The 25,417-nt window shown below is 40.8% G+C and overlaps 9 protein-coding genes across 12 annotated transcripts; 6 read left to right on the top strand and 3 right to left on the bottom strand.

Annotated features, from left to right (window-relative positions):
* On the bottom strand, positions 1–988 carry LOC6566620 (dolichol-phosphate mannosyltransferase subunit 1). The gene is made up of 3 exons (XM_001992811.3): positions 820–988; positions 546–756; positions 1–475 (listed from the first exon to the last, which is right to left on the bottom strand). Exons 1-3 carry the CDS (start codon positions 921–923, stop codon positions 65–67), a joined length of 726 nt encoding a protein of 241 aa, XP_001992847.1. The 5' UTR covers positions 924–988; the 3' UTR covers positions 1–64.
* A 224-nt stretch (positions 989–1,212) lies between these two features.
* Positions 1,213–8,466, top strand: LOC6566618 (centrosomal protein of 104 kDa). Of its 2 annotated transcripts, none has more exons than XM_032739349.2 (8): positions 1,213–1,392; positions 4,032–4,199; positions 4,253–5,300; positions 6,409–6,547; positions 6,624–7,612; positions 7,671–7,816; positions 7,879–7,980; positions 8,039–8,466. In XM_032739349.2, the coding sequence occupies exons 1-8, from the start codon at positions 1,353–1,355 to the stop codon at positions 8,173–8,175; spliced, it is 2,769 nt and encodes a 922-aa protein (XP_032595240.1). In that variant the 5' UTR covers positions 1,213–1,352; the 3' UTR covers positions 8,176–8,466. The 2 variants fall into 2 exon arrangements, with proteins under 2 accessions (XP_032595240.1, XP_001992845.1); XM_001992809.3 differs by having other exon boundaries at positions 1,214–1,392; positions 6,433–6,547.
* Positions 1,889–3,771, bottom strand: LOC6566619 (transmembrane reductase CYB561D2). Its single transcript, XM_001992810.2, has 3 exons — positions 3,530–3,771; positions 2,464–2,656; positions 1,889–2,392 (listed from the first exon to the last, which is right to left on the bottom strand). The coding sequence occupies exons 1-3, from the start codon at positions 3,704–3,706 to the stop codon at positions 2,070–2,072; spliced, it is 693 nt and encodes a 230-aa protein (XP_001992846.1). The 5' UTR covers positions 3,707–3,771; the 3' UTR covers positions 1,889–2,069.
* A 231-nt stretch (positions 8,467–8,697) lies between the features above and the next one.
* On the top strand, positions 8,698–13,182 carry LOC6566617 (ethanolaminephosphotransferase 1). 3 transcript variants are annotated; one of them, XM_032739478.2, is made up of 6 exons: positions 8,698–8,765; positions 9,056–9,183; positions 9,301–9,369; positions 9,441–10,063; positions 10,128–10,308; positions 12,320–12,800. In XM_032739478.2, the coding sequence occupies exons 2-6, from the start codon at positions 9,103–9,105 to the stop codon at positions 12,629–12,631; spliced, it is 1,266 nt and encodes a 421-aa protein (XP_032595369.1). In that variant the 5' UTR covers positions 8,698–8,765; positions 9,056–9,102; the 3' UTR covers positions 12,632–12,800. The 3 variants fall into 3 exon arrangements, with proteins under 3 accessions (XP_032595369.1, XP_001992844.2, XP_032595370.1); XM_001992808.3 differs by having other exon boundaries at positions 8,739–8,765; positions 9,063–9,183; XM_032739479.2 differs by lacking the exon at positions 8,698–8,765 and adding an exon at positions 8,820–8,931 and having other exon boundaries at positions 12,320–13,182.
* LOC116805715 lies at positions 11,193–11,998 on the top strand. Its single transcript, XM_032739481.1, has one exon. The coding sequence runs from the start codon at positions 11,329–11,331 to the stop codon at positions 11,773–11,775; it is 447 nt and encodes a 148-aa protein (XP_032595372.1). The 5' UTR covers positions 11,193–11,328; the 3' UTR covers positions 11,776–11,998.
* A 998-nt stretch (positions 13,183–14,180) lies between the features above and the next one.
* Positions 14,181–16,152, top strand: LOC6566616 (uncharacterized protein DDB_G0283357). Its single transcript, XM_032739445.1, has one exon. The coding sequence runs from the start codon at positions 14,585–14,587 to the stop codon at positions 16,016–16,018; it is 1,434 nt and encodes a 477-aa protein (XP_032595336.1). The 5' UTR covers positions 14,181–14,584; the 3' UTR covers positions 16,019–16,152.
* A 2,090-nt stretch (positions 16,153–18,242) lies between these two features.
* Positions 18,243–18,749, top strand: LOC6566615. Its single transcript, XM_043214421.1, has 3 exons — positions 18,243–18,586; positions 18,650–18,668; positions 18,743–18,749. Exons 1-3 carry the CDS (start codon positions 18,307–18,309, stop codon positions 18,747–18,749), a joined length of 306 nt encoding a protein of 101 aa, XP_043070356.1. The 5' UTR covers positions 18,243–18,306.
* Positions 18,750–19,233: 484 nt separating this feature from the next.
* On the top strand, positions 19,234–23,690 carry LOC6566614 (protein ref(2)P). The gene is made up of 3 exons (XM_001992805.3): positions 19,234–19,686; positions 20,945–22,681; positions 23,258–23,690. The coding sequence occupies exons 1-3, from the start codon at positions 19,503–19,505 to the stop codon at positions 23,404–23,406; spliced, it is 2,070 nt and encodes a 689-aa protein (XP_001992841.2). The 5' UTR covers positions 19,234–19,502; the 3' UTR covers positions 23,407–23,690.
* Positions 23,679–25,273, bottom strand: LOC6566524. Its single transcript, XM_043214502.1, has 4 exons — positions 25,102–25,273; positions 24,567–24,997; positions 24,281–24,503; positions 23,679–24,217 (listed from the first exon to the last, which is right to left on the bottom strand). The coding sequence occupies exons 2-4, from the start codon at positions 24,858–24,860 to the stop codon at positions 23,919–23,921; spliced, it is 816 nt and encodes a 271-aa protein (XP_043070437.1). The 5' UTR covers positions 24,861–24,997; positions 25,102–25,273; the 3' UTR covers positions 23,679–23,918.
* Positions 25,274–25,417: the final 144 nt, after the last annotated feature.

Raw genomic sequence — 25,417 nt, 5'->3', positions numbered from 1 at the left:
TTAAAAATTCATTAAGTCATTTAGATTTATTGCTGTCTGTTTGTTGGATGTTGTCTATAATCGTTTAGGTGGTGGCAAATAGATATAGTAGATTCTTGGCAAACTGAACGATTTCGGTGCCGCCCAGCTTGGAGGTGCCATAAATGCGATCCACAAACGTGATGGGCACCTCGGCAATACTGAAATTGTGCTGGCGAGCACGGATAAGCATCTCCATTTGGAAGACATAGCCCTTGGACACACAGCTTGCGATGCACTGCTCCAGCACCTGTTTCTTGTACAGCCGAAATGACCCAGTCAAATCACTGGCATTGGGTCGCAACAGCACCTGGGTCAGATAGTTGGCACCGCGTGAGATGAGCTTGCGCTTGAAATCCCAGCCATAAACGCCACCATTGCCGGCATATCGTGTGCCCGAAACTATATCATAATCACCCTTCTGCTGCAGCTCAATGAACTCGGGTATGAACTTAGGCTATACGAAAATATATCAATCAAGTATATCAATCATTCAATCATTGGGCACGTCAGAAATCAATGCTCACATGATGACTCAAGTCGGCATCGATGATAATGATAAAGTCACCGGTGGCATGCTTAATGCCATGCACATAGGCGGTGCCCAGGCCCAGTTTGGCAGCGCGTGGCCGCAAAACGATTCGCTCCTCGCCATATATCCGCTGCAGATCCTTGGCCACGTCCAATGTGCCATCAGGACTGCCGTCATCGATGACAATCACCTCGTAATTGTAGCCACTAAAAAAAGAGCAAGTTTCAACTATCAATTGCACGAATAGCGTGACTAGTGACAAAACTCACCTGGCTTTCATGTATTTCACAATTAGCCAGATGATAATTGGCAAATTGTCCTTTTCATTGTATGTGGGCAGCAAAATGCTGTATTTATGGCTATTTGTTGGCATTTTGTTTTGCTTATTCCACTGAGAGTTGCATCGAACTGTTGGATCGAACAGCGAACCGGCAGACTAGCTCATTCAGTTCGCTCAATAATCGTTTGTGGGGTGTTGCCCAACACCAAATTTAAAACAGCTGTTTCTCGATATCGTCGACTTGTTCGATTGAACAGCGAACAAGTAGTCCAGTTCATTCAGCTCGCTCGATAATCGTTTGGGGGGATGTTGCCCAGCACCGTTTATCAAGCAGCTGTTACTCGATATCGATAACAATTGAATGCAATCGCTGCAACTGTGCAAACGCGTTTACGGCGTGGGCCGCTTATTAAATCGGGTTAGTTTTTTAGTTTGTGCATCAAGCATTTGAGGCTGCCAACGGCAACAAGAAATATAATTGTTGTGTACTCGTTAAGTTGTGTGGTAGTGTGCCTCCTCGCAATGGCCAAGAAAATACCATTTAATGTGGTATTTGCATCAGGTAAACAAACGCAGCCAAACCAGACGCAGACAGACGACCATTTATTACTTTACTTCTTTCGTTTTTGTTTAACGATATTTATTTGAATTTTTCTTTTTGTCTTAATTTTGTTTTTTAGTTACCGTTATCGCTGGTGTTTAGTTGAGCGCCGAGCAACGCGCGCTATTTGATGTGCACTTGAGAAATCGATAAGAATACGCATACGCCCAGTGCGACGCTAAATTAAACAACATTTGTACACACAAAGTAAACTTGAGTTGCGACCGACTGTAAATGCATGGCAATTAATTTAATCACTTCACTATATACATTAATATTACATAAATCTAGTCAATGGTTTTCCTGCATTATATTTACCTTAAGAAGATAATCATAAAAATTGTCTTTCTACCTGAATGTTTATCATTACCTCAAAATCTCTGCAGCATTCATCATTATTCTAAGGACAGATTGATGCTTTTTATAACTCTGGCGTCTGCACAAATATCCAATTAAATATTCAGACAACGAGTATTTATTTTGGCATCCAGCCAAGCGCAGCAAATTTACGGTTTAAATTACTTTTTCGTTCCGCTTTACAAAGTTTCTTCTGCATTTTTTTTATTGTACCCCTACTCGGTGACAGTCTATTGTAGCCTCTAAACCTCCACCATTTTTGAAACGATACCCTACTTTTTTTACGTGGAATTGCGTTTTTGTCGTCTGTATTTGAGTTTTGTTAGCAGCGAAGTGACGGGTCCAATAATGGTCAGCAAGTAGACCAATACGGTGGTCAACATCATGGCTGGAATGAATTCATTATCCACAAAGCGGGTAAAAAATCTCGAACTGTAGCCTAGAAAAATGGCGCTCATGCCCAGCGTAAAGGTGAGGATCCCATAGAAATTGTGACGATAGCGCAGCTCCGAGGGCGGCATCACCTTCACCACCAAGTTGGGTTGGAAAAAGTTCACCAAGCCACCAACAACGCTAGCAGCACAGCCAAAAGCAGCAGCCACACCTGCAAGTCAAAACAAATTATTATTGTTATGACATTGCCCAGTGAAGCGTATAATTTATGCGCACACGCACCAAATCTCCCATGCCAGGTGTCCAGGTGTACGTCCTTCTGCGAGAACTTGCCCAAGGCACCCAGCAACACCATCGAGCCGCCGACCAACTGCAGCACGCCATGGTAACGGGATTTGTTCTTGTGCGATATCCAACGTGTCAACGGATTCAGTTTGTAGTGCGACATCAATGCCTGGGCAATTAGCACATGATACTGTAAATCAAAAAAAGCAACAAAAAATAAAATATAGGTGTAAAGGTCAGCAATGATAACAACAAATTCCATATTTAACAGCGTGATATGATAACGATGACAACGGTCTTTATTTGAACTCTACTAGTAATTTGTGTTAGCAGTTTTTAAAGGTTTTTTTTTTAATAGATTAAGGTCAGCACAGCAACGATAACAAGTTAACAGTGCGATGATGTGGTTTTCTTTAATTTGTTTTTCAAATAGTTTTAAAGAGTGCTTAAATGGAACTCTGGGAAATTGAAATTGAAGCACAAACGAAAAGTGTAATTTGAATCAATAATTTGTGTATTTAGGTACATTATTGCATTATAATTTTCACATCAAAGATAACAACAAATTCGTTATTTAACATTGCGATATGATAACGATGATGTGGTCTTTCTTAATCAGCTTTAACGAGTGCTTAAATGGAAGTCTAGGAAACTTAAAATTTCAGCTAGCAGAAATGGAAAGTTTAATTTGAATCAATATTTATATATTGATTTTAAATGGTGACATATTTAATTATCACAGTTTATTCGTTATTTCACAATGAGATATGATAACGATGATGTGGTTATTATTTTTTAACTGGCTTTTAACTTTGTTAAACTTCAAATTTGAACTAGCAACAATAATTATAATCATAATTAGAAAATTTAATGAATGACAGACTTCATTATTTACGTGAATTGTTTGCTTATTCATTAATATTCGAATAATTTTGTGTACATATATCAATGAGAGTTATTTGCAAAGTGTACATTTGTACCTACGCACATACATGCATACAATTACGTGCATATACAAACATACACTGACACACAGATATGAATTGAGTTATTCGTTACTTACACCAATGCCCGTCATAAACATATGCATCGCCGTATCCTGAAAGTCCAAGCTACGAGCGAGCACAAAGAAGAATGCGGCTACCAAAAAGATCAGTATATGATTTATGCTGTTCAATATGCTCTGGATTTGCAGCCAGGCCGATGGCGGTGAAGCTGTTGAGCTCTTATCTTGCGGCATCTTTAGCAAGCTATGTGCTATGTGACTAATTCAACAAATAATTAGAATTTAACCGTGCTTCGTTGCGCTACAGTTACAAATTTCGACTAAACTTGTTTTGCGTCGGTAGCCTATTTAATATACAAAGGGAGAGAGAGAGAGAGAGAGCGGCCACGTAATCGTTATTTCTCTAATTCTAATTCGTCTCTGTTTTGTTTTTGTTACTGCTTCATTGAACATCTGATGCCGCACTTGATTTTTGTTTATGTGTTGAGCACACCGCTTACCAACACTGTTTGCAATCAGCCGGCAACTGGTTAATTTTTGTTATTTTGTAATTTTGCAGATGAAGACGCCAGCTTCCCGGCCAGCGAGCTAAATACACATGGACCAACGGTGCATGGCTGGCGCAGTGCTGTGGATAGTGGATTGGGCACACATGACATAATCTTGCGTTTCCAACAACCGGCTCGTATCTATCGCATCCAACTCCTGGCCCACCAGTATCTGATACGTAAGTTTCGCTCTTTTCCAATGAATATCAGCTCATTCATCATTCGTTTGCAGCCGAGAAAGTGGAGCTCTGGCTGCACTATTCGCCCAAGTCCATGCCCAGCACACCGTCCTCGCAGTACTTTGATTTTCTTGGCTTTGTCGCGCTCGCCGATAATGCAAACACCAATCACAAATCCCGTGAACTGCAGAGCGTTACGGTGAATCCCCGGCGTGGCACACATCTCAAGCTGCGTCTGATAGGCGCCCATTGTAATGAGCACAGCAAGGGCAGCGAACAGATTTCACTGATGGCCGTGAATGTGCTCGGGGAGGAACTGGAACCGGCGGCCCTCAACAATGGCGAGGAGCAACTGGCAACGGGCAGCGAGATTACACCGCCAATTGATACGGCGACCGGTGAACTGGCACTCGCCTCCATATGTGATGATCTCCTCTTCTCCATGTATGTCGAGGAGTCGATTGTGCAGCACATTCGTGAGCTGGAGCAGCGCAAGCTGCTGGCTGTGAGCTCGGAACGCTTTGAGTATGCCCGCAAGCTGAAGCTTTGCATGACGGCACTGCGAACGGCGGGCGAGCGTCTGGGTCGATATGCCCTAGCCAAGCGACAGGCTGTCCAACAGGAGGATTTCAGTGCAGCCCGCTTGCGCAAGGAGCAGATCGAAATGTATCGCACGTGTGTGCTGAAGCAGCTACAGGTGCAGCAGCTGCTCGAGGCGGAGGGTCCGCTCAGCCAGAACGATCAGAGCTGTGAGATCTATGCCGGTGGCAAACCTAATCTGCCCCTCGCACCCAGTCTACAGGATGTGGCTCATGCTCTCGCCGAGGCGGTCGACAACAGTCCAAAGCGTACTCCGGTGGACAAGTTACCCATGGAGACAGTTGGCAATGACGCGGTCGCTGGCGTTGTCGCCTCAACTGCTGCACTGCATTTGCATGCCAAGTCACACGATGAGTTGCCACAATCTCCGCGTCTGCCGATGGCATCGCGTCACAGTTCGCCCATGTCCAGTCGTCAGGGATCGCTGAGGCGACGCAACAAGAGCGCGCCACGCAACTCCTACGAGGATTACGAGGAGCGAGCGATTCCCACGCTAAGGCAGTAAGTTTTGTCAATATGCATAGTGGAATAGAGATGGGCTCGTGTCTGATTGAAGCACGAAAAAGTTGACTCAAAACATTATTTTCTTTACTATATTCTATATTTATATTTATTAGTCGTTTAATAGTTTTTTCTTTTTCAATACATTTTGTTGCATTCTAATTTAAGGCCTGCTTAGAAGTAAGCAAAATGTCTGTGACGGAATTGGAATATATTTTGTTTGTGGAACCTAAAAATATAAATGTCTGCCGAGAGTCTAAAGATTAATTGATTTTTTTTACGGCTGTATAATTAGACTTTTTCATTAAATAATTTTTTAAAAATACTTTTTTCTTTGATAATTTACTACTACTACTATGACGCAGATAATTGTCGTTTAGAATAAATCAAATTTCATTATCCCGATAGCGTCTCGAACAGCTGTTCACAGAATCCACAAAGGTCAACAGTGAGTTAACATTGTGGATTTTAGTTTTGCGGTCGTCAGAATTCCGCAGCGAAATATTTCGCAACCTGTTTGACACAGTTATTTTGATATAGAGTTTTTCATTATCGAGAGTGTTTTTTGATTCATAAATTGGACTTAAAGTTACAAAAATAAGACAAATTTCGCGACTAGTTTTACGCTATTTTTATGATGTGTTAATTATAGTTACTTATTTATTTTGTAAACAGGATTTTATTGTACATAATTGTTTTTAATTTAATTAGTCGTTTAAATGATTTTGGTTTTTTATTTTCATTTATGTATTTAAAATTCTAAGTTATTTTTAATACACACATTTCGTGCTAAGCCTTTTGAATTCGTGACACGACACGCGCCCATCTCTAAGTGCAATCAAATGTGTAGCTACGATGTTGTCGTCGAATAGTACTAACATACATTGAGCATGATGCCGCATGATGGATATGACAGCGATAAATGACACGATAACACAACATAAAATATAATCGATTGTTTTTTCTTAAAACCCAAAACACTAACCGTTAATTTGTCGTCGTCGTTGTATTTTTGATGCATACATTTTATATTTCATTTCATTTCTCTCTATATACGGCGTATGTAAACGTTGTCCGTTGTTCCGTTCAAAAACAAAAACTGTATTAGCTCAAATACTAATGAATTTTTAAGGGAGTGCCAGGGCAATGCACTGCTCGAAGCGGACCCAAATCGCAGCCGCTCGCGTCTCAATGATCGCGAGCGTCGCCAGGCAGCGCTGCCCATCCTGGTCTTTGGCAGTGAGATGGTAAGCTGCGCTCCAACTCCCACTTTCACTCCTTGAAATCTAAATTAATTATCTTACGCTCCCTCTCCCTGTTCAGGTTGAGCAATTCTACTCGCGTCAATTTCAGGATCGCGAGGATGGCCTCATGCGTCTGCGCAACTTTCTCAAGGAGCAGGACGGCCTTGCGGAGCTGCCCAGCAATGAGCATGCGGCCAGTCCCAATAAGGTGGCACGCAGCGCCGCCTTGCTGCTGCATCGTGCTGTACGCGATGCCGTCTACTCGGTGTTTAGTCAGGCGACGGAGGCGGTGCGTGTCCTGTTCCTTGAATATGTGCCGGGCCGTGTGTCGCCCAGCGAGGTGGCCCGTTGTGTGGATCGTCTGTTGCCCGAACTGTTGGCCAAATCGGGTGATCCATCGGCCCGGCTGCATACGCTCGCCCAGCACACCATACTCAGCATTGCCGCCTGTCCGCAGGTCGCAGAACAGCATCTCGTCGCGCCGGCACTCTCGCGCAGCGTCGGCTCCGGCACCCATCAACGGCTGGCGATGAGTCGTCTGCAGATGCTGGAGCAGCTGGTGCACACGCAGGGCATTAGCACCGATAAGCACAGTGGGCTGACGTGTCGAGCACTGTCCGATTGCGGCTGCTCGGGCATCCATCATCCGGCGGAACCGGTGCGCAAGGTGGCCGAACGCATTTTGGTGCTGGTCTACAAGGTGAATCCGCGTCTGGTGCGCAAACAGTTGCCACCGGATGATGATATTACGCGCCGCAATCTGCTCTATCGTCAGTTGTTCACGGAGTTCGATAAGCTCGATTTGGAGCGCAAACAGGAACTGCTGGAGGTCAACAAATATACGGATGGCGCCGCACACAGTTCCTGCAGCAATGGCACCGATTTTCTACAGCCCACAACGAGCAGCAGCAGCAGCAAAAGTGGCACTGCCGGCGACAATGGATTCGTCAGCTGCAATGGCAAACAGCAGTACAATGAGCAACTGAAGCGTTCCATGCTCTCCGCCTCAAATTCGCGCAAAGGATCCGCCTCCAACTCGGAGTCAACGGAGGAGACAACGCCCAAAATGTATGTCAGACGCTTAACTCAGTCATTTGCCCATTCGTAATTCCATTTATTCTGATAGCAATTGTCCGTTTTGTGGCTGGTGTTGTGCTGGCGGGGATGCCAGCCAATTGGATCGGCATTATTGGAAAACGTGCCCGTTTCTCACCAAGTGCCCACAATGCAGCCAGGTGCTCGAAGTAGCCGCCCTCAACTATCATTTAACGAGTAAGACTTTCATTTATATTCATATGCATGTGAATTATTACAATTTGCGTTGATTTCTCTAGCGGAATGCGAGGCAAAGGATAGCTATGTGATGTGCGCCCGCTGCACGGAGTCAGTGCACAAGCAGCTCTACGAACTCCATCAAATGGAAGACTTTTGTCGTGGTATGCCCAATAACTCTCTCCTATAATAAAGCACAATTTATTTATTCAATTCTCTCAGAACTCAAAACGGGCGCCGCTCGTTGTCCGCTGTGCCATGATGATGTGCATCTGCCCTTGGATGGTGGCTGGAAAATGCATCTGTTGGCCGCTGGCGGCTGTCCAGGCAATATACGTAAACGCAACTTGAAGAAATAATAAAACGAATACAATACAAAATTACGTAGTTGAAAGCTGCCTAGAGTCATCAAATAATCATCAACTATATATGCTATTTGCTAGCATAATTTAAATGAATTTTTGTTATATTCCTCCTTTGTTACGCGACTTGGTTAATGCCAGCATTATTTACGAATTCTATTTTGTTACACTTTATACGAGTATATAAGTTTTTTTGTACGCAATGTGATTTGTTAACTATACACATAACACGAATTTCCAAACGTCCTACAATAATAATAATAAAGCCCATCAAGAATTTCAATTAAACCGCCAAACTATTGGATACAATACATAATTCCTTCGTGTTTTTCAGCACTGTTAGCTGTGGCGCATTTCAGTCGAGATGGCAGCCCTGTTGCAAATAAGTGTTAACATTGGTCGAGACACTTAATTGGGCTTTAACACGCAAAAGCCATTAATTAACTCGTGAATTTTATGCAGCTAAAATTAAATTAATGTATTAAAAAAAACCAACCCAAGGATACAATCGTTAAAGCAAAACAGAAAAAGGTGAATGTGTGTTGCAAAACAACCCCCAATTGCAGCCCAGCTGAGTGTGTCCATGTGTAAGTGTGCGTGTGTTGTGTGTGTCTGTTTGGCTGAATCGAGAAAAAAAACAGCCGGCAAAGTTAGTTTTGCATTGGAAAATAACAGCAAACTGTGCACGCTTCAAAGTTGTTGTCAATTAATACGTGTTGTTCGCAAAAGTGGCCAACTCACAACAACATAAAAGTAATTAACTAGCACTGGCAATTAACGTAAAGGCCGCTATCAATTGTCAATTGAGCAACAAGAAGTCGACTGTTATTTTCCCCCTCACTCCACACTTGTAATAAATTATATTTCATATACTAAGAATAAAGGAAGCACGTGCGTTAAACACGCCACATCAAAGAAGAAAAGATGAAAATGCAACGTGTACGAGAATTGCTGGACTACAAATACCTGAGAAGGGAGCAAATCAATGGCTTTGACAATTACAAGGTAAGCGAAACGTTTGTTGTGCATATTAAAAAGTGTTGTTCATAAATAAAACACAAAACAATCGTTCTCTCTCTTTTACTCTGTGTCTCTCTCTCTCTCTATCTTACACACATGCAGTATAGTGCGATAGACACCTCGCCTCTTAGCCAATATGTAATGCATCCATTTTGGAATTGGCTGGTTAAGGTGAGTGTTTTGTTGTTGTTGTTCGAAAATCAATAATAATAAATAATTTGAAATTGATAAATGCACTTTAGTTCTTCCCGCGCTGGTTTGCGCCCAATCTGATGACCTTCCTTGGCTTCCTGTTTAGTGTGATGAATCTAGTGTTTCTCTCCTATTACGATTGGAATTTCAAGGCCAGTTCGGGTGAGGTGGGCACAACACCTATACCCAAATGGGTTTGGCTCAGCTGTGCATTTAATATATTCATTGCGTATACCCTGGATGGGATCGATGGGAAGCAGGCGCGTCGTATTGGGCTATCGGGGCCATTGGGCGAACTGTTCGATCATGGTTTGGACTCGTACACGGCAATGCTGATACCCACGTGTCTGTACAGCATCTTCGGGCGGAGCAATGTGTATTCGGTGCGTCCGATGCGCATGTATTATGTCTGCATGACGGTCTATTTCAATTTCTTCGTATCGCACTGGGAGAAATACAATACGGGCGTATTGTATTTACCCTGGGGCTATGATCTCAGCATGTGGGGCAGCACTGCCATGTACTTGGTCACCTGGTGGATGGGCTTCGAAAGTTGGAAATTTGAATTGCCGCTGGGCAGCTGGGGTTCGCTGCCCCTGGGCAATGTGATGGAGGCGGTGCTGCATATCAGTGCCATGGCCAATCTGCCCCTGGTTGTTATCAATGTCTACAAGTAAGTCGCTCCAAAATATTCTCCACACCCAACATACTAATTATACTTATTTTGATGATTACAGTTCGTATGCTCAGCGCACGGGGCGTTTGTTATCATTTACGGAGGCGATACGGCCGATGTGGCCCTTTGTGGCATACTTTGTGCTGCTGCTCACCTGGCCCCTGCTCTCGCCCAATGACATCATGGAAAGGGATCCGCGCGCCATGTTCATGTTAAGCGGCACCATCTTCTCCAATGTCAGCGTAAGTTTCTCAACGCCAAAAAATCAGGGGAACTTTTCTATTTAATTCTTGCAATTTATTCTCGATTTGCCATTGAGCTATCATTATCATTATTATCATTACAATCTCAATTTACCTTACCCACCTTCCTGTAGTACAATTCAATTTGCTATCGGCTCATGACTCACTCTAGATATGAAGTGTCAAGTTTTATTAGTCACTTAAGAGAGCAATTATATGTATGCGTATTGTTTGGCTAATAAACAACATATTTCAAAGCGGCAGGCCTAACAGATAACGCGTGTATAAGAAGTGTCGTATACTAATATTAGAAATGTGCCAAAAAAATAGATAGCGTTCTCAGAAATCCGCTTTGCTTGGGGCAAGGTCGATGCCGATAATATATAATCACACGTTGGTCTGTGTTTTAAACTAAATTTGAAGACGGAAAGCTTTTCAACGCAATATTCTTTTGTTATAATTATATTTCATTTGGCCAGCTAAACAATTTAAACCAAAATGAATTTAGGTTCTGATTTTGATTATGGTGCGAAGAGTATACAAAATGTAAATAATTCGGTATTTTTTCCAATATTTTTTTTTAAGTTCCGATACGATCTGTTCGATTAATATTTGATTTTATTTTACAAATTTATGACCTAGCAATAAGTACTAAGCAGATGCATCTTAACGAGTATGAAACTAGTCCTTCTACTCGAAATATCAATTCGTTTATTTTGGTTTTTCATAAATGTTGAATTCGGTTTCTAATTCCGATTCTGACTTTCAATCGGTTAACGTGCATTTTCGATTCCAATTCCGGCATGACCCACTGATTTATACTCCTGCAAATTTCAAAACAAAATTCAAATAAACTCGACAAAGGCTTTGCATTTCATGGCAATCGACAGACAAGAAAGCTATGAAAGTATTTTTCTGCCCATCATTTCGAAGTCTCATTCGATTTATTCGTTTCGACAGACACTTCAAAAGTAGAAAACACATTTCCAAAAGTGCAAAAACCAAACACATTCTTCAATAATGCCACCATTTTGCTGTGGCGGAAGACGTTGTGCCGCCGATATACGCCGTAGACAGGAGGTCGATGGTGGATTGGAAGATGAGCAAACGGGAACAACTGCATCCTCACCAATAACAGTGTCGAGTGCCGAGTATCCGCTGACACTCAAGTTCTATGCCCGACACGATTGGCCGTATTTTAATTGCACGGATGAGGATGTACGTCGTATGCGTGAAGTGCTCGATAAGAAGGGAGCAGCTGAGGATGCCACCACAGAAGGGGATGCGCCCAAGAGATATGTGCCCAAGCATGCCACAGCGCAGCCAATGACTGAGAATCAAATCTATGGCTGGTATCAGCATCGGGCCTATCGCTATTTGAAAAAGGATCGCGGCATCTTCGTCTTTCCACGTGAAGGTGATCCACTGATTAAAGTAATTCAAGCCTCCAAGTGGATAGGTCGTTAAATGACTAGGAGCAGTTTGTGGCAAGTTATCTGAATCACCGGAGGAAACCTGCTCAAAATAATAGTCATGCAACAATTGCTCTGAATTAAATTACTAGATTTTTCAACTTAACTCAAATTCCTAGAAATACTAACAACAATTTTCTGAGTTCGTTTCAAAAAATTTAATCGAAATCATTGTCTAGAAAATATTACACAATAAAAGAAGCAATTTAACAATAAAGAATAAGGAAATTTTTAACTGCTATAAGCAAAAGCGATTTTACTTATATTGTATTAAAAAAATATTGCTTATTCTTATTACTTAGTTAAAAATGAATTAAATATTTTTATATATTCGTATTTTTAATGTCGACCAATATCAGGCAAGATAAAAAAATAACACAAAGTACAAAACAAATTATAATAAAATTAATATACAAATTTAATTTATATATTATATATGAATCTTAAGTGGTGTGAGAATCATTTATATATATATAATCATTTATACATAATATAGCCAGCATTTGAAACTAATTTAATAACGTTTGCATTACTTGCAGTGCCGATTGATCGTCTCCCAAATGTCGGTGACACGTTGCGAGGCCTGGCACTGGCAGACGCCCATGTTTGCGTTGTCGATTCTGGCCAGCTTCTGGCTGCCGGTGCTGGAGCGTCCAGTGGTCTACATGCTGCTGATTGTGACGACGCTGACGCACTGGCATTATGGCGCCAGCGTGGTGAATCAGATGTGTGAACACTTCAACCGTGTCTGCTTCACCGTCCACAAGCGGATGCCGACACTGGACATTAAAAGCCCGGCGAACCAGCAGGAACGCAAGGAGGAGCCGCAAACATCACGCAAACTGGATTAGGCAATTTTTGTTTCTCTTAGTTTGTTTTGTTCATCTTTGGGGTTTGTCGTTTGTCAGATATTAGTTTGCTTAAAGGCTAGCGCTTCATTTCAAACAAATCGCTCAGGTAGCAAGGATCATCATCCTTAAGGCAACACACACACACACACACATACAAGCAAACTATCCGAAGAGTATTTTTACATATTTAAATTAGTTGTAGCTATAATTTTTGAAAACAAAACTTTGCAAATTGTTTGGGTATTTAATCTGAATTATTCGAATGTTTGTTTCCATGACAATTTTGGACCTCTCTCTATATATATATATCATCCAGTGAAATATATAAATCATTGACTTCATTTCACTTTAAAATCTTTCCTTCCATTTTAGATCATACACACATTTTTTAAAGACTTGATTTAGCCCAAAAAAAAAGAAAAAGACGCTCGCTTCCTCTACTCTATTATATAATCAATTTAGTTATAGTCCGTATTCAATGCCAGTGTTTTTAGTGTTCATGTGTCGTAATTTTTCAATGATGCTAGATATATATGTATTTATGTATATATATATATATATATATGTATGATAATAGCATACTTTAGATGTGCTTAATTTATTTGTATTATTTTTAAAATGTTCTATTTTAGAAAAAGAAGAAAAAAACTCAAAATGAAAAGAAACTTCAATGGTGACACGTGTTTAACTAAGATAACCGCCAAGACCTCTTATTATTTAAACGCATACTGTGTAATTATTATTTACAAAACAACTTAATGCAACACATAAATGTTTACTTTACTACTTATTGTTATATGCTTAGTTATTGTACATGGATAACTGTGAATGTCGCTTCCCCCTCCATCCCTCAAGTTGTGCAAAAAAAGACAACAACATCAACAGCAAAAGACAACAATTTTGAATAATAAATTATATTTTCAGAAATGCAAATTACAATCGGAGCTAACCGTTTTTTTAAAATAACTTTTTAATGAGTCCGCTGCCCAAAACGTGTTTCTTATCACAATTACGGATTCGGACCGAAACATTTTAATGAAGTTGAAATTTATTAATTCCCTTTCTTAATTTTAAATTTGTAATTTAAATTGAAATTTGTAGTTTTTCGAATTAAAATTTATTAATTCGTTTTCAATGTTTGTTACTTAAATTTGGATTTTTTATTTTATAAGCTCGTTAACTAAATTTTAATTTAAAAATAAAAAAATACTCCATAAATTCATTAATTTTCTGCTAGAATTCAAAGATTTTTGAAGACAAAATTATATTTATTAAAATTGATTAATTCCTTTTTTTAATGTTAAATATTTAAGTTTGTATTTGATTGATTATTTCTTTTTTGTAACTTAAATTTTAACTTTTTGAACTAGTTTTCTACATTTTATTTTCAAAATAAAAAATACGCCATAAATTCAATAATTAGCAACTAGATTGAAAGCCTTCCCAAAATGATTATCAGCCGATCTTATTGATAATACCCGTTTGCTTGCTGCGCCCAATTCGATTAGATTATATATTTGGAGTAAGGTTAGATTAAAAATGCACATATAAATGACACCGGATATCTAATAGGGATCACACGACAGTCATCAGGGTTTGCACAGCTGTCAACAAATGCAATCATCGATCAATCTGAATACGTGCTCCATCGATTAGCTTGTGTCTACGCAATAAAATGCTTCCTCATTGCCTAATTGGTGTGAAAATCTAATTCACGTTCCACTGTGCGCAGCGAGAACCCAAAAGTTGCGCAGCAATATTATTTTTTTTCTATAATAACAGTTAAGCAGTAGCGCGGGTGGCAGCGACGTCGACGTAGGCAAGCCACGCAACCGAAATGGGCACAGCAAACGAATAAATAAAAGCAACACAAAGGACAGCAACAACAACAACAACGGCCAAAAACCAGAATGAGAATCAAAAGAAAGCAACAAAGCAGCGACGCAGCAGAATATGAAAGTTGCGCATGCGCTGGCGTCGACGTCAATTTTAAGGCTGGCGTTGCTCACCTCAAATCAGTTGCAAGCGAGAAGCGCGTGCGTTAAGAACATAGAACTAAATCGAGCGGTTGTTGTTGGTACTTTTTTTTGGAAAATGCTTACGCAGACTTTCACGCTGCCGACGCTATTGCTGCTGCTGCTGCTGCAATTGGCGTCAGCGTCAAAGCCAGCGCCCCAAACGGAAGCGATGCACGGCTTCAGTCAAAGTTCGAGTTCGATTTCGAATTCGAATTTGAATTCGATTGCTAATGCGAATTTGAATTCGTTTGCGAATGGGAATTCAAATTCGATTGCGAATGGGCATTCGAACTCGATTGCGAATGGGAATTCGAACTCGATTGCGAATAATGAGGCAACAGAAGCTGTTACAGTGGCTACAGTGAAGCCAGAAATGCAGGATGTAGTGCGTCGCCGCGTGATTACCTACGATCAACGGCAGGAGGGACAATACAATATACGCGCCGATCTCGATAACTTTATGATTGTGTTAATACCATCTGGTGTGAAGGAGGGCTACAGTCTACTCGAAATGCTGGCCACATCCACGTTGCATGGCGCTGACAAAACTAGAAGCGGTAGCGGCGGCAGCAGCAGCCGCAGCAGGACCAGCAACAAGCGTCAACATGCCCAGGCCGCGGCACTGAAATCCTTCTATGAGCACCAGCAACTGCAACAGCAACAACAACTCCAGCATCAGCCAATCTCTCCATCGGCTCTGCCGGATTTCATTGAGGGACGCACCCCCTACCATGTGGACATCTCGTCGGCCAACGAGGAGTTGCAGTTGCAGCCACGTTTGCAGCGGCAGCAGGTGGATGTGTTGCCGCCACAACTGGTTCCCATGCCGCAGTTGATCAGACCGTATCATCTGGAGGCGGAACCGGAACTAATACAGGCACTGCCACCAGCATCCGGTGGGGTGAACAATAGTGGAAGCAGCTCCTCCTCCTCCTCCTCCGCCAATCCGGCTGCTGCCGCGCAATATTATCGCAATTCGCGATCGCTGCTGGGCAACAGTTTCGTAGATAATAATCAACTAGCTGGCAGCGATTCCTTGGGTTCCACATCCACTTCCAATGCCCGATCGATCAGTGTGCCCCTGTATCGGAGTGATGCAGTGCAGCACAGCAATGTTCTCTATCCGCCGATCGATGTGCCCGGCTATATTGTAAAGGAGGCAGAGTCGCGCAACTGGCATCTGGATGAGGAGCCGACACCGATCCTAATGCCCCGAGCCGATCAGCTGGATGCGGAAGTCCTCAGCTTTGAGCTGCTCGGCGATGCTTTGGCCGAATCGAAGACTCTGCTCCGGGATGGATTGGCCCGCTGTGCGCCCGGGCAGCGACGAGATAGCTATGGCGCCTGTCGCCAGATCGCGGGCTACTGAGACTGAGCATCATTTTTGAATCCATTCGATTTTAGGCTACTTCATCATAACAAATACTACTCTTTTTAATCGCAATGCATTTCGATTTAAGATTTACACAATAAAAATCTACATATAACTTTTGATTAATTCAAATTGGGCCGACAAAGCATTTGCATATTAATGGGAAATTGAACAGACCAATCGGAGGGGAATTTGTTGATGGGCAAGCGGAAGCCAGAGCGAAAGAGAGAGAGAGAGAGGGAGGGAGAGGAATTACATTTGAAGGATAAGCACAGGCGAGATCAAGTGGGCGAAAAATATAGGAAAGAAAACAGTTGCAAATGCTTTGACTAAGGTTGGAGTAAGAGAGAGAGAGAAAGAGAGAGACAGAGAGAGAGAGAGAGAGAGAGAGAGAGAGAGAGAGAGAGCTAAATGTATGTGTTTTTGTATAATGGATTTGATGCGCTGAAGGACAGGTCAAGTATACAGGGAAATAGCGGGAGAGAGAAGCAGCTAAATCTGTGATGATGCGCTGAAGGATAAATCAAGTCTAAATTAATGGGGGGGCGGGTGTAAGGGGGAAGAAAATAACATTTACAATTGCTTTGACTAAGGCCAGTCACCATTAAATTTGCTACGTTGCAATTTTCAATTGCAAACCAGTTTTTTTTAATCACTACACGATAAAAGATAGAGGGAAAAAAAATATTGTGGTTTGGAAATGGAATTTAAAGTTTCTGATAGTAGCAGCACCATCTTCCTGTGGGAATAGGCGCATTCCTCTTAGCTGATCGCTGGCCTTGGTCATTGACCCTGGCCACCAATTGCTGAACAACTGAAAAACTCAACACACAACTCACAAAACAAACGGCGAGACGCCGTTAATACTTACAATAAACAATAACAATAATAACAGCAGCAGTAACAACAACAACAACATGCCAAGTTCGGAGCGTATTACGAGCCCAGTAATTAGAACGTCTCCAACAATGACACGTATTTTTTCTCAGTTTTTTTCTCCAACTAAATTTTGGGTTAATGGGCTAAGCAAGTTTGCACATATAATTAAGCATCAATTCAAGTGCGACTTACTCGACACATTTCTTGAATAGTTTCCATAATTCTGCCAGGGAAGCATTGGAGCTTATCTTTAGGGTGGACCTAAGAAATTATTGCATGTGGTGATGATATATTATAATTTGAATATAGTAATCAGATTCAATTATGAAGGTACATATAACATTTTGATGTTTATCTATCGCTTATCTTTATCGTAAATCTTTAAAATATTTCAACCGGTATATTTCTAGCGAACACGCTTGAATAATTACCATAGTTCTGACAGGGAAGCATTACAATTGCGCTTTGCGATGGACCTAAATAAGGTACGCTTTTAATTAGGCCTTAAAAGCCGTAAAAATGTATTAGTGATTCTACATATATTAGAATCCTAAGACAATATTATCAGGTCCAATTTTTTATCTATCGCTTATCTTATGTTTAGGTTCCTTTTTTTAATTTTTCCTTACTCTTAACTATATTTTAAATATTAAAAAAAAAACTTTTTCTAATTGAAAAATGTAGTTTTTTGTGTTACATGTAAAATATAAATATTTGTCTAACTCTTATCAATCATATCTGAAATATTATTAAAAATTTTTGCAGTTGTATCAAAATTATCTTTACTTTATATATATATTTTTTTTTATATATATAATGGTATCATGGACGAACTCAAGATAGGCTTAGTTTCAGTTGATTTGCATTGCTTCATTACAGGTTGCTCTCAGATGACTTTTGATGCGTATCACAATGCGGAAGACTTTTGGCCATTGAACTGCACTCTGCTATATGCATATCTGTTCCATTCTATTCACATAAATCGGGTTAAAATGAGTATATATACATATATCTATTTTTTTATATATATTTTGGTATCATGGACGAACTCAAGATGAGCTCAGTTGCAGACCGCATAGTGGATGTGCATTGCTTCATTACAGGTTGTGGTCAATGGCAGCTCTCAGATGAATCTTGATGCGCATCACAATGCGGAAGTCTTTCGGCCATTGAACTGCACTCTGCTGTATCTATATCTATTCCATTCTATTCACATAAATCGGGTTTTGTTTTTTGTTTCATCTTGGCTGATGGGGAAAGGCTCATCTAGTGGTGTTCTGTTGCCCAGAATGGCAGCGGGTTCATTCGTTGCCCGCTGTCCGACGGCAACGGTCGGGTCCTGTTGAACGCCAATAAGAAGCGAAAAAAACGAAAATAGAAAAAACTCGTAGAACACGAAACGAAGAATGTGCAAATTCACGAATCATTTGTTCGTCTTGCTGCTGTTGCATGTTGTTGGCCAGGCAGTGCCGAAGCCGTTGAATACGCGCAGCCTTGCCACCGATTTTGTTGGGAAGCTCTACGATGACGACTATGACGATGATGGCTATCAGGTGGATGAGCGGTACTACGATCAGCGGCAACAGGGTAACCAGAATTGGAAGGTGTCACTCGACGACTTCGTCATCAGTTTGCCCAACAGTGAGGGTTCGTCATGGATGGAAATACTTGGCGCGGAATATTTAGGTAAGCACGCAAAATCAACATTTAAAACAATTACAATATATAGATACGACTATTACCTTTTAGATTATGCACTGGCAGTTAAGTCAACGACTCGAAAGCCAGCCAGAAGCTTTCAAATGTTGACTGAAAATAATGCATCGCAAAATAATGTAACAGAAAATAATGCAACGGATGCGGCAACGGCACACGTTATAAGTATACCAGCACCCAAAAAGGATATCGAGAGCCGACAACAGGACAATGATGAACTGCTCAATTCACCTCGGTATATATATATATCTATATAAATTATAGCTAAAGCATCAGTCAAATATATAATAATTACTTTTATTTTTGCAGCAATAAATTGCATATGTTCCAGCTGCTGCAAAAATTGCGACGCACGTACAATTGACAGCATATTTAATTTGAGATATAATTCATTTCACGCATACATTTAACTTGTAATTTTTCATGGCAAATAAATTTTTGAAAAATAGCGCCAACTTAATTGAATTTTTGTGGCTACCAGGGCTGACACACGATAATTGTCAAGCAGACCGTCATTTACCAACACTGTCGGGGCAGCTCTAAAACTACCGATTTCGATTAATCGGTTAATAGTGAAGACCAGCTTGGCATTACTTTTCATGTATTTTTTTTACTTATCATTCAGAAACAATCCACTGGTGCGACCGACAGTGATTTGACAATATTTTCGGAGAATATTCAAGAACCTTCGTGTGCCAGGCACAATTTATATAAAAGCCGAACCTGCGGCCATATTGCGCTTGTACACGAACTGCAAACGAATACGACGCAGTAGACAAACGCAACACACAAATTGCGAAATAAAAATAGAATATTTTCAATTGAAACAAAATTACACAAAAAGTAAATAATTTCTACAAAGTGTAAAGAGCTGAAAATTTGCAATATGTCGGAGAAATTTCTGAAAATCACCTATAACATTGTGGATGCAGGAGCAGCGGGCGCAACGCGGAAGCTGAATACATACATTCTATTGCCGGAATTTCAAATAGATGTCCAAGAGGCAATTAAAAGTTTCCTGTTCGAGGATAGCAAACTGCCTGAGTTCAAGTTCAGGACATATTGGATAGGTAAGTAAATATACATAAATTTATAGTGTTTGATGATATAATGGTCAAATCAGAACATGAAATCAATGCAGGTGCAAGTGTGCAAATATATATATATGTGTGTGTGCCTGAGTGTTGTTTATATGTGCATCAATTGGCATAGACAAAGGCGTCTATCTGCAAATATATCTGTGTGTGCGAAGTAAATTTTGCAACTGTTAACTATTGTGAATGCATACACTCATATATATACACATGTATATATAATGGGCTCCTCCATTTGCCCATTGTGATTCACAATATTAATGCGTATCATTTTGAATAGAATCAGAATCGATAACAAAAACTATATGCCAAAAAAGAAAATCCATCAAATGAATGATTCACTCGATATACCACACACATATTTAATTATGTTTGTATACTGCTGATAACGTAAATCAACCAGTTTTATATTTATATATAACTTAACAAAAGAACTCAACTTTCGACTTATAAAAACTATATATAATATGATGAAATTAAAATAGATATATTATAAATATATAAGAACCATGAAGATAACTTTAATATCGAGCAACAAGTTCTAATATAAGTAAACAGACTATATATATATATATACATGCCTCTATATTTACTGATCAGACATATTTATATATATGCATATACGTTATGGGGTATCTGTCAAGTCTCTTTATCAATGCGTTACAAGCTTCACCACATATAGAAAAACTCATTTGTCTAATTTACACAGTTGCGAAAATAATAATATTAACATTTTCAAAAGTGTACCTTTTAAATTTATAAATTTAAAGAACTTATAAAAACGTTTTAGGAAGCAAACGCAAATTCTTAAAAAAAGAAGGAGAAGAAAAAGCTAGAAAATAAACGAAGAATAATATCACCACTTTTGATATGTGCAAATTATAAATAAACGAGTTCTATAAAATTCCGTAAAAGGTGTTATTATTTTTTTGCTACTTTTTCAAATGAGAAAAGAAAAGAATGCCAGGAGGAATTCCACTAATTTGTTAGGTGGAATACCAAAAACAATATATATAGAAAATCAGCACTTGAAAAAATTGCAAATTTGTTTTTCATTAATAACTTAAAAATATTCGAGTGGTCTTATTATTTCTTACGCAACTGTATACTAGATAGAAACTGGTTCTATTTGTAGTCTTTTTGCTCGACGAAGAAAGAAAGAAAACCTACAAAATTCATTATATATTTATGTATATATGAATAATATATTATTATTTTCCATTTCGCAATTTAGATAACGATGGTGATGAAATCGAGATCGCCAACATGTCTGACTATATTATTTTCAAGGAGAAATGTGCGGACAATATGCGTATTCAAGTTGCGTCCGAGATATGCTCCTCGTCGGATTCCGCCGAGCCGAAGATAGCTCAAGCTACTCCCGAAAATGTTGATGATCCCACCAATTTCATCATACACGACGGGGTCGAGTGCGATTCGTGCAATTTAGCGCCAATCATTGGTTTCCGCTACAAGTGCGTGCAGTGTCCCAATTTTGATCTGTGCCAGAGCTGCGAGCGAGCACACAAGCATCCCAATCATATGATGGTCCGCATGCCCAACAACAATGGACCCAGTGTCATCGATGCCTGGATGTGTGGCCCAGGTTCGCATCATCGTCGCTCGCATCGTCGCTTCCGGGGTCAATGCCCCTTTTCGGATTTGACTGTGGATGCTGACGCTGAGACGCCAACTGGCTCATCTCCAGGTGCTGCTCCAGCTGCTAATGGGCCCAAGGAGAGTCGTCGCGATCGCAGACATGCACGTCGCCATGGCGCTGGCAGTGGCAGTGGCGGCGTCTTCTCCCAATTTATGGAAATGATGATGAATTTGCCGGAGAGCAACACAACTCCAACGACGTCGGCGGCTGCACCAGCCACAGCTACAGCTCCTCCGAAGGAGCAGCCAGTTGAGCAGACAACTGCTGAGACTAAATCACAAAATGCAAAAGAGGAGGCATTTGTTGTTCAGGATGAAACCGTTACCGAGGAACCCGTCGCTGCTCCGCGCAGCCCCAAGGAGGAACCCAAACTACAGGCAACATCTGCTCCAGCTCCCGCCGCTGCTGCTCCCACTCAAGCTGCTGGTAGCAGCACACCAACCACACCCGTCATTAGCCTGGAGAACTTGGCCCAGATGGTCAATCCCGAGTATGTGCGGGCCGGCATCGAGATCTTGAACAACTTTAGCGAAATGTTTGCAAAAATGATTGATCCTAGCGAGGCAGCTGCCTTTGGTTGTGCAGAAACATCGATGGCATCCTCCACATCCAGTGGCTCAACAGCTTCGCAAAAGACAGAAGCTGGCGCAGAGACCACAGCAGCAGCAGCTGAAACTTCTTCAGCTCCAGTTACAGTTGCAGCTCCAGTGTCGGTTGCAGCTTCAGTGTCGGTTGCAGCTCCAGTTGCTGTTCCAGCTCCTGTTCCTGTTCCAGTTCCAGTTGCAATTCCAACTCTAGTTGCAGTACCGACTCCAATTACAGTTCCAACTCCAGTTGCAGTTACAGATCCAACTCCAGCTATCCCGACTCCAACTTCAAATGACGATGCCGAGAAGCAGCGCAGCCGATCAGAGAGCTTGGGTCAGGATTGGCAAATGATTGACAACACGGCAACGCTAACTGACAACGTTTCCAGCGCGGATGTGTTGATCAATTTGAACAATAACGACAACAGCACCATTACAACAACAGCACCGGCAGCAGTTGCTGCGGATATTGTTTCACCAACTCACGACTATGTCCAGTTGGGTGAGATGCTGCGCCAACATGTCAACGAGGAAGAGCAGCAGCTGCTACATCAACAGCAACAACAACAGCAGCGCGAGCAGAGCACGGCTCACACTCAAACATCGCAGGTGAATACGGTGAGCACCTCGACTTCAACAATGGATGGGGTAGCCCCAACAGCAGCTAATCCTCCCCCCACAGCTGTTGCCGAGGAGTGGCGTTCAGTGCTCGTCTACCATCACGGTGAGTAGCACTGAGCAACATCAAATAGCATACAAAGCTAAATTAAAATAGTTCTTGAAAATTCAAACTTATCTTGTTCAAGCTGCTAATAGCATCGATAGCGATCGATAACGATATCGATATCGTATGTTAACTTGCAAAGCTATGTGACTGATGTTAACCTGTTACATTACTAGTGGCCTGTTCATGGTGTCGCTGTACAAGGTGGCGATATAAGTTATGTTGAGATACTAGATTTAACAGCTGTTAAGTTTAACAGGTCTCATAGTTCTTAGCGTCAGTTGAAATCATAGTTGCAATGAACCGTATCCTTATTAGGTTTTTGTTTTTGTTAGTATTATGGATGGCTCTAGTCAAATTAATTTAATTTCTTCAATATTTAATTACTTCAATGCAAATATATATAAAGAGAAGAAACCAAACTGCACTGCGACTGCTTAACAGGCATATGTTAAAAGGAGACGCATAATCGCCGCCTTATATAGTTCATCATGATTTTACGCCACTAGTAGCCTCTTACATTAATTGTGTAAAATGGCTTGTAACATTTTTTTAACATTCCCATTTTTTCCGTAGATGAACGCATTAATGCCGCCGTACACGCAATGATGGCGATGGGTTTCAGCAATGAAGGCGCCTGGCTGACGCAGCTGTTGGAGTCTGTGGAGGGCAACATACCAGCTGCATTGGACATAATGCACACATCGCAAAGTGGTCGCAATTGATCCTTGTTGTCGTATATCTATCATTTAGTTAACTTTAATATTCACAATATTCTATATTAGCAGCCTTAGGCATAATTATGCCAAGTTGTTTCTTATATGTTTGTTTTACTCTTGGTGAATTGTTTCCAATTATTTTACCGAACGAAAGATACGTGAATATATATCTATGTTTAATCTAAAATATATGTATCTATGTATGTATAAACCGTAATTATTCAAAACTATATTATCCACTGGTGTATTAAACCAAAAAAAAAAAACAATAAAAACAATTATAATCAAAATTAAATCGTTTTTTATTCTTGATGAATTGATTCCATTTATTTTACCGAGCGAAAGATACATGAATAATTATCTATGTATAATCTAAAGAATGTATAAGCCTTAAATATTCAAAACTATATTATTCAATGGTATATCGTGCATTAAACATAAAACAATAAAAATGAAAATTGAAATATCGACAACAGCCCAATTAGACAAGAAAAAAAGTAAAAATAAAACTGTTTATATCAATCGCCGAATTGTCTGGCAATTAACGCGACAATTTCGCGAGTGAATCTCCTAAATTCGTAATTAATTGTCGTAATGGTAACAATAAATGTAAACAGTTTGAACAGCCGAACGTGGCGGGCTTTCCACTGACGTTGTGCAAAACCCGTATTATAGCTAAACATCTGTGATGCCATCAGTGTTGCAAAACTGCCGAGAGAGCAGAAGCGATGCACCAGCTGCAGCCATTTGAATGTGTAGAAATAGAGCGGCAAACCGCTAAGAACACTGCCCAGCAGCAGCACACAACCAACAATGCCTATGTATGAGAGAAGATATGTAAATAAACTGTATGTGTCGAGTTCACTTCTCACTCTCTCACCAAAGAATCCATGATTACTGCGAAAGTGTTTTACAGTTGCCGTTGGTTCTTCGCGCTTGCGTTCCAGCTTTTGTAACGTTTTAATGGCGACACCGCCAACACCAATGCCAAATGCGAGCAGGCCAAAAGCACTGTGGAGCAAATCCAAATTAAAAATGCCCAGCCACAATTCCAGGACTCGACTGTGACGCACCAAAAGCGCCTCGCCCAGGCAGAAGACAAACTGTGCAAAATAAAAAATTGACAAAATAAGAAATAAATTTTAGGCTGCTTGCACACAACTTACAGCCACTGTGCAGTAGAAGGCATGTCCCGCTGTATGCACCATTTTCAGGGCTAAACATTTGCGCACAATGATCACAGTGATGCCAGCGAGCAAAATGTGCGAAATTACCGCGCAAAAGCCAAAATAAATCATTGCCGCGGAGGGATCCACAAGTAGACGAGTTTTTGTGCCAATGGATGAATTAGTGCTTTTGATACGATCCACAACGGATTCCACATAGTCCAGCAGATTTGTGCTCTCGCAAACATCGCGCAAAGCCGAAGAACTGCAACCCTGTAGCACACTCGTCGCCATCTTTTTGTTCTACTTTATTACAGTTATTGATTTTTTTTTATCTACGAAAAACGTGCACATTCAGCAGGCAGATAAGTTTCAGGAGCCGTTAATTCTACATGCAACTGCGCGCTTTGGATGCCAGAGAGCATTTGAAGCTGTTCAAAAGGGAGAACTTCATGTTATGTTTATGTGTGTGTGCAAAAACAAAAAACTTTCAAAACAAATGGAGCATGACTCAGCGGTTTTACACGTGCTTCACCTTGGGGCGTAAAAGGCGGCAGCTGATCGCCAATCGCGGCATTGGTAATCTTTCACTTGCACACACACACTCATAAATATATACATATGCATTCATCATGTTATTTTCGGCGCATTCGAAACCGGTTCTCTTTAATTAGTCGTGCATTCCGACTGGCAGCAGTCAGCTGACTAAGAACAAGAGCGTTTTGCGTTATGAGTCATATCATTAAATGTTATGAAATAACAGCGCAAAGCAACAGGTCGATAAAGGCACAGCCGAAAGCGAACGTCAAAAAGCTAAAAGTTACGCCAGATGCTGATCTCTTTTAGGGTAG

The sequence above is a fragment of the Drosophila grimshawi genome, unplaced genomic scaffold (assembly GCF_018153295.1).
Source record: "Drosophila grimshawi isolate 15287-2541.00 unplaced genomic scaffold, ASM1815329v1 contig_1377, whole genome shotgun sequence".
NCBI lineage: Eukaryota > Metazoa > Arthropoda > Insecta > Diptera > Drosophilidae > Drosophila > Drosophila grimshawi.
Note: the sequence above shows the minus strand (reverse complement) of the source record. Positions and strands in the feature narration are given on the sequence as shown.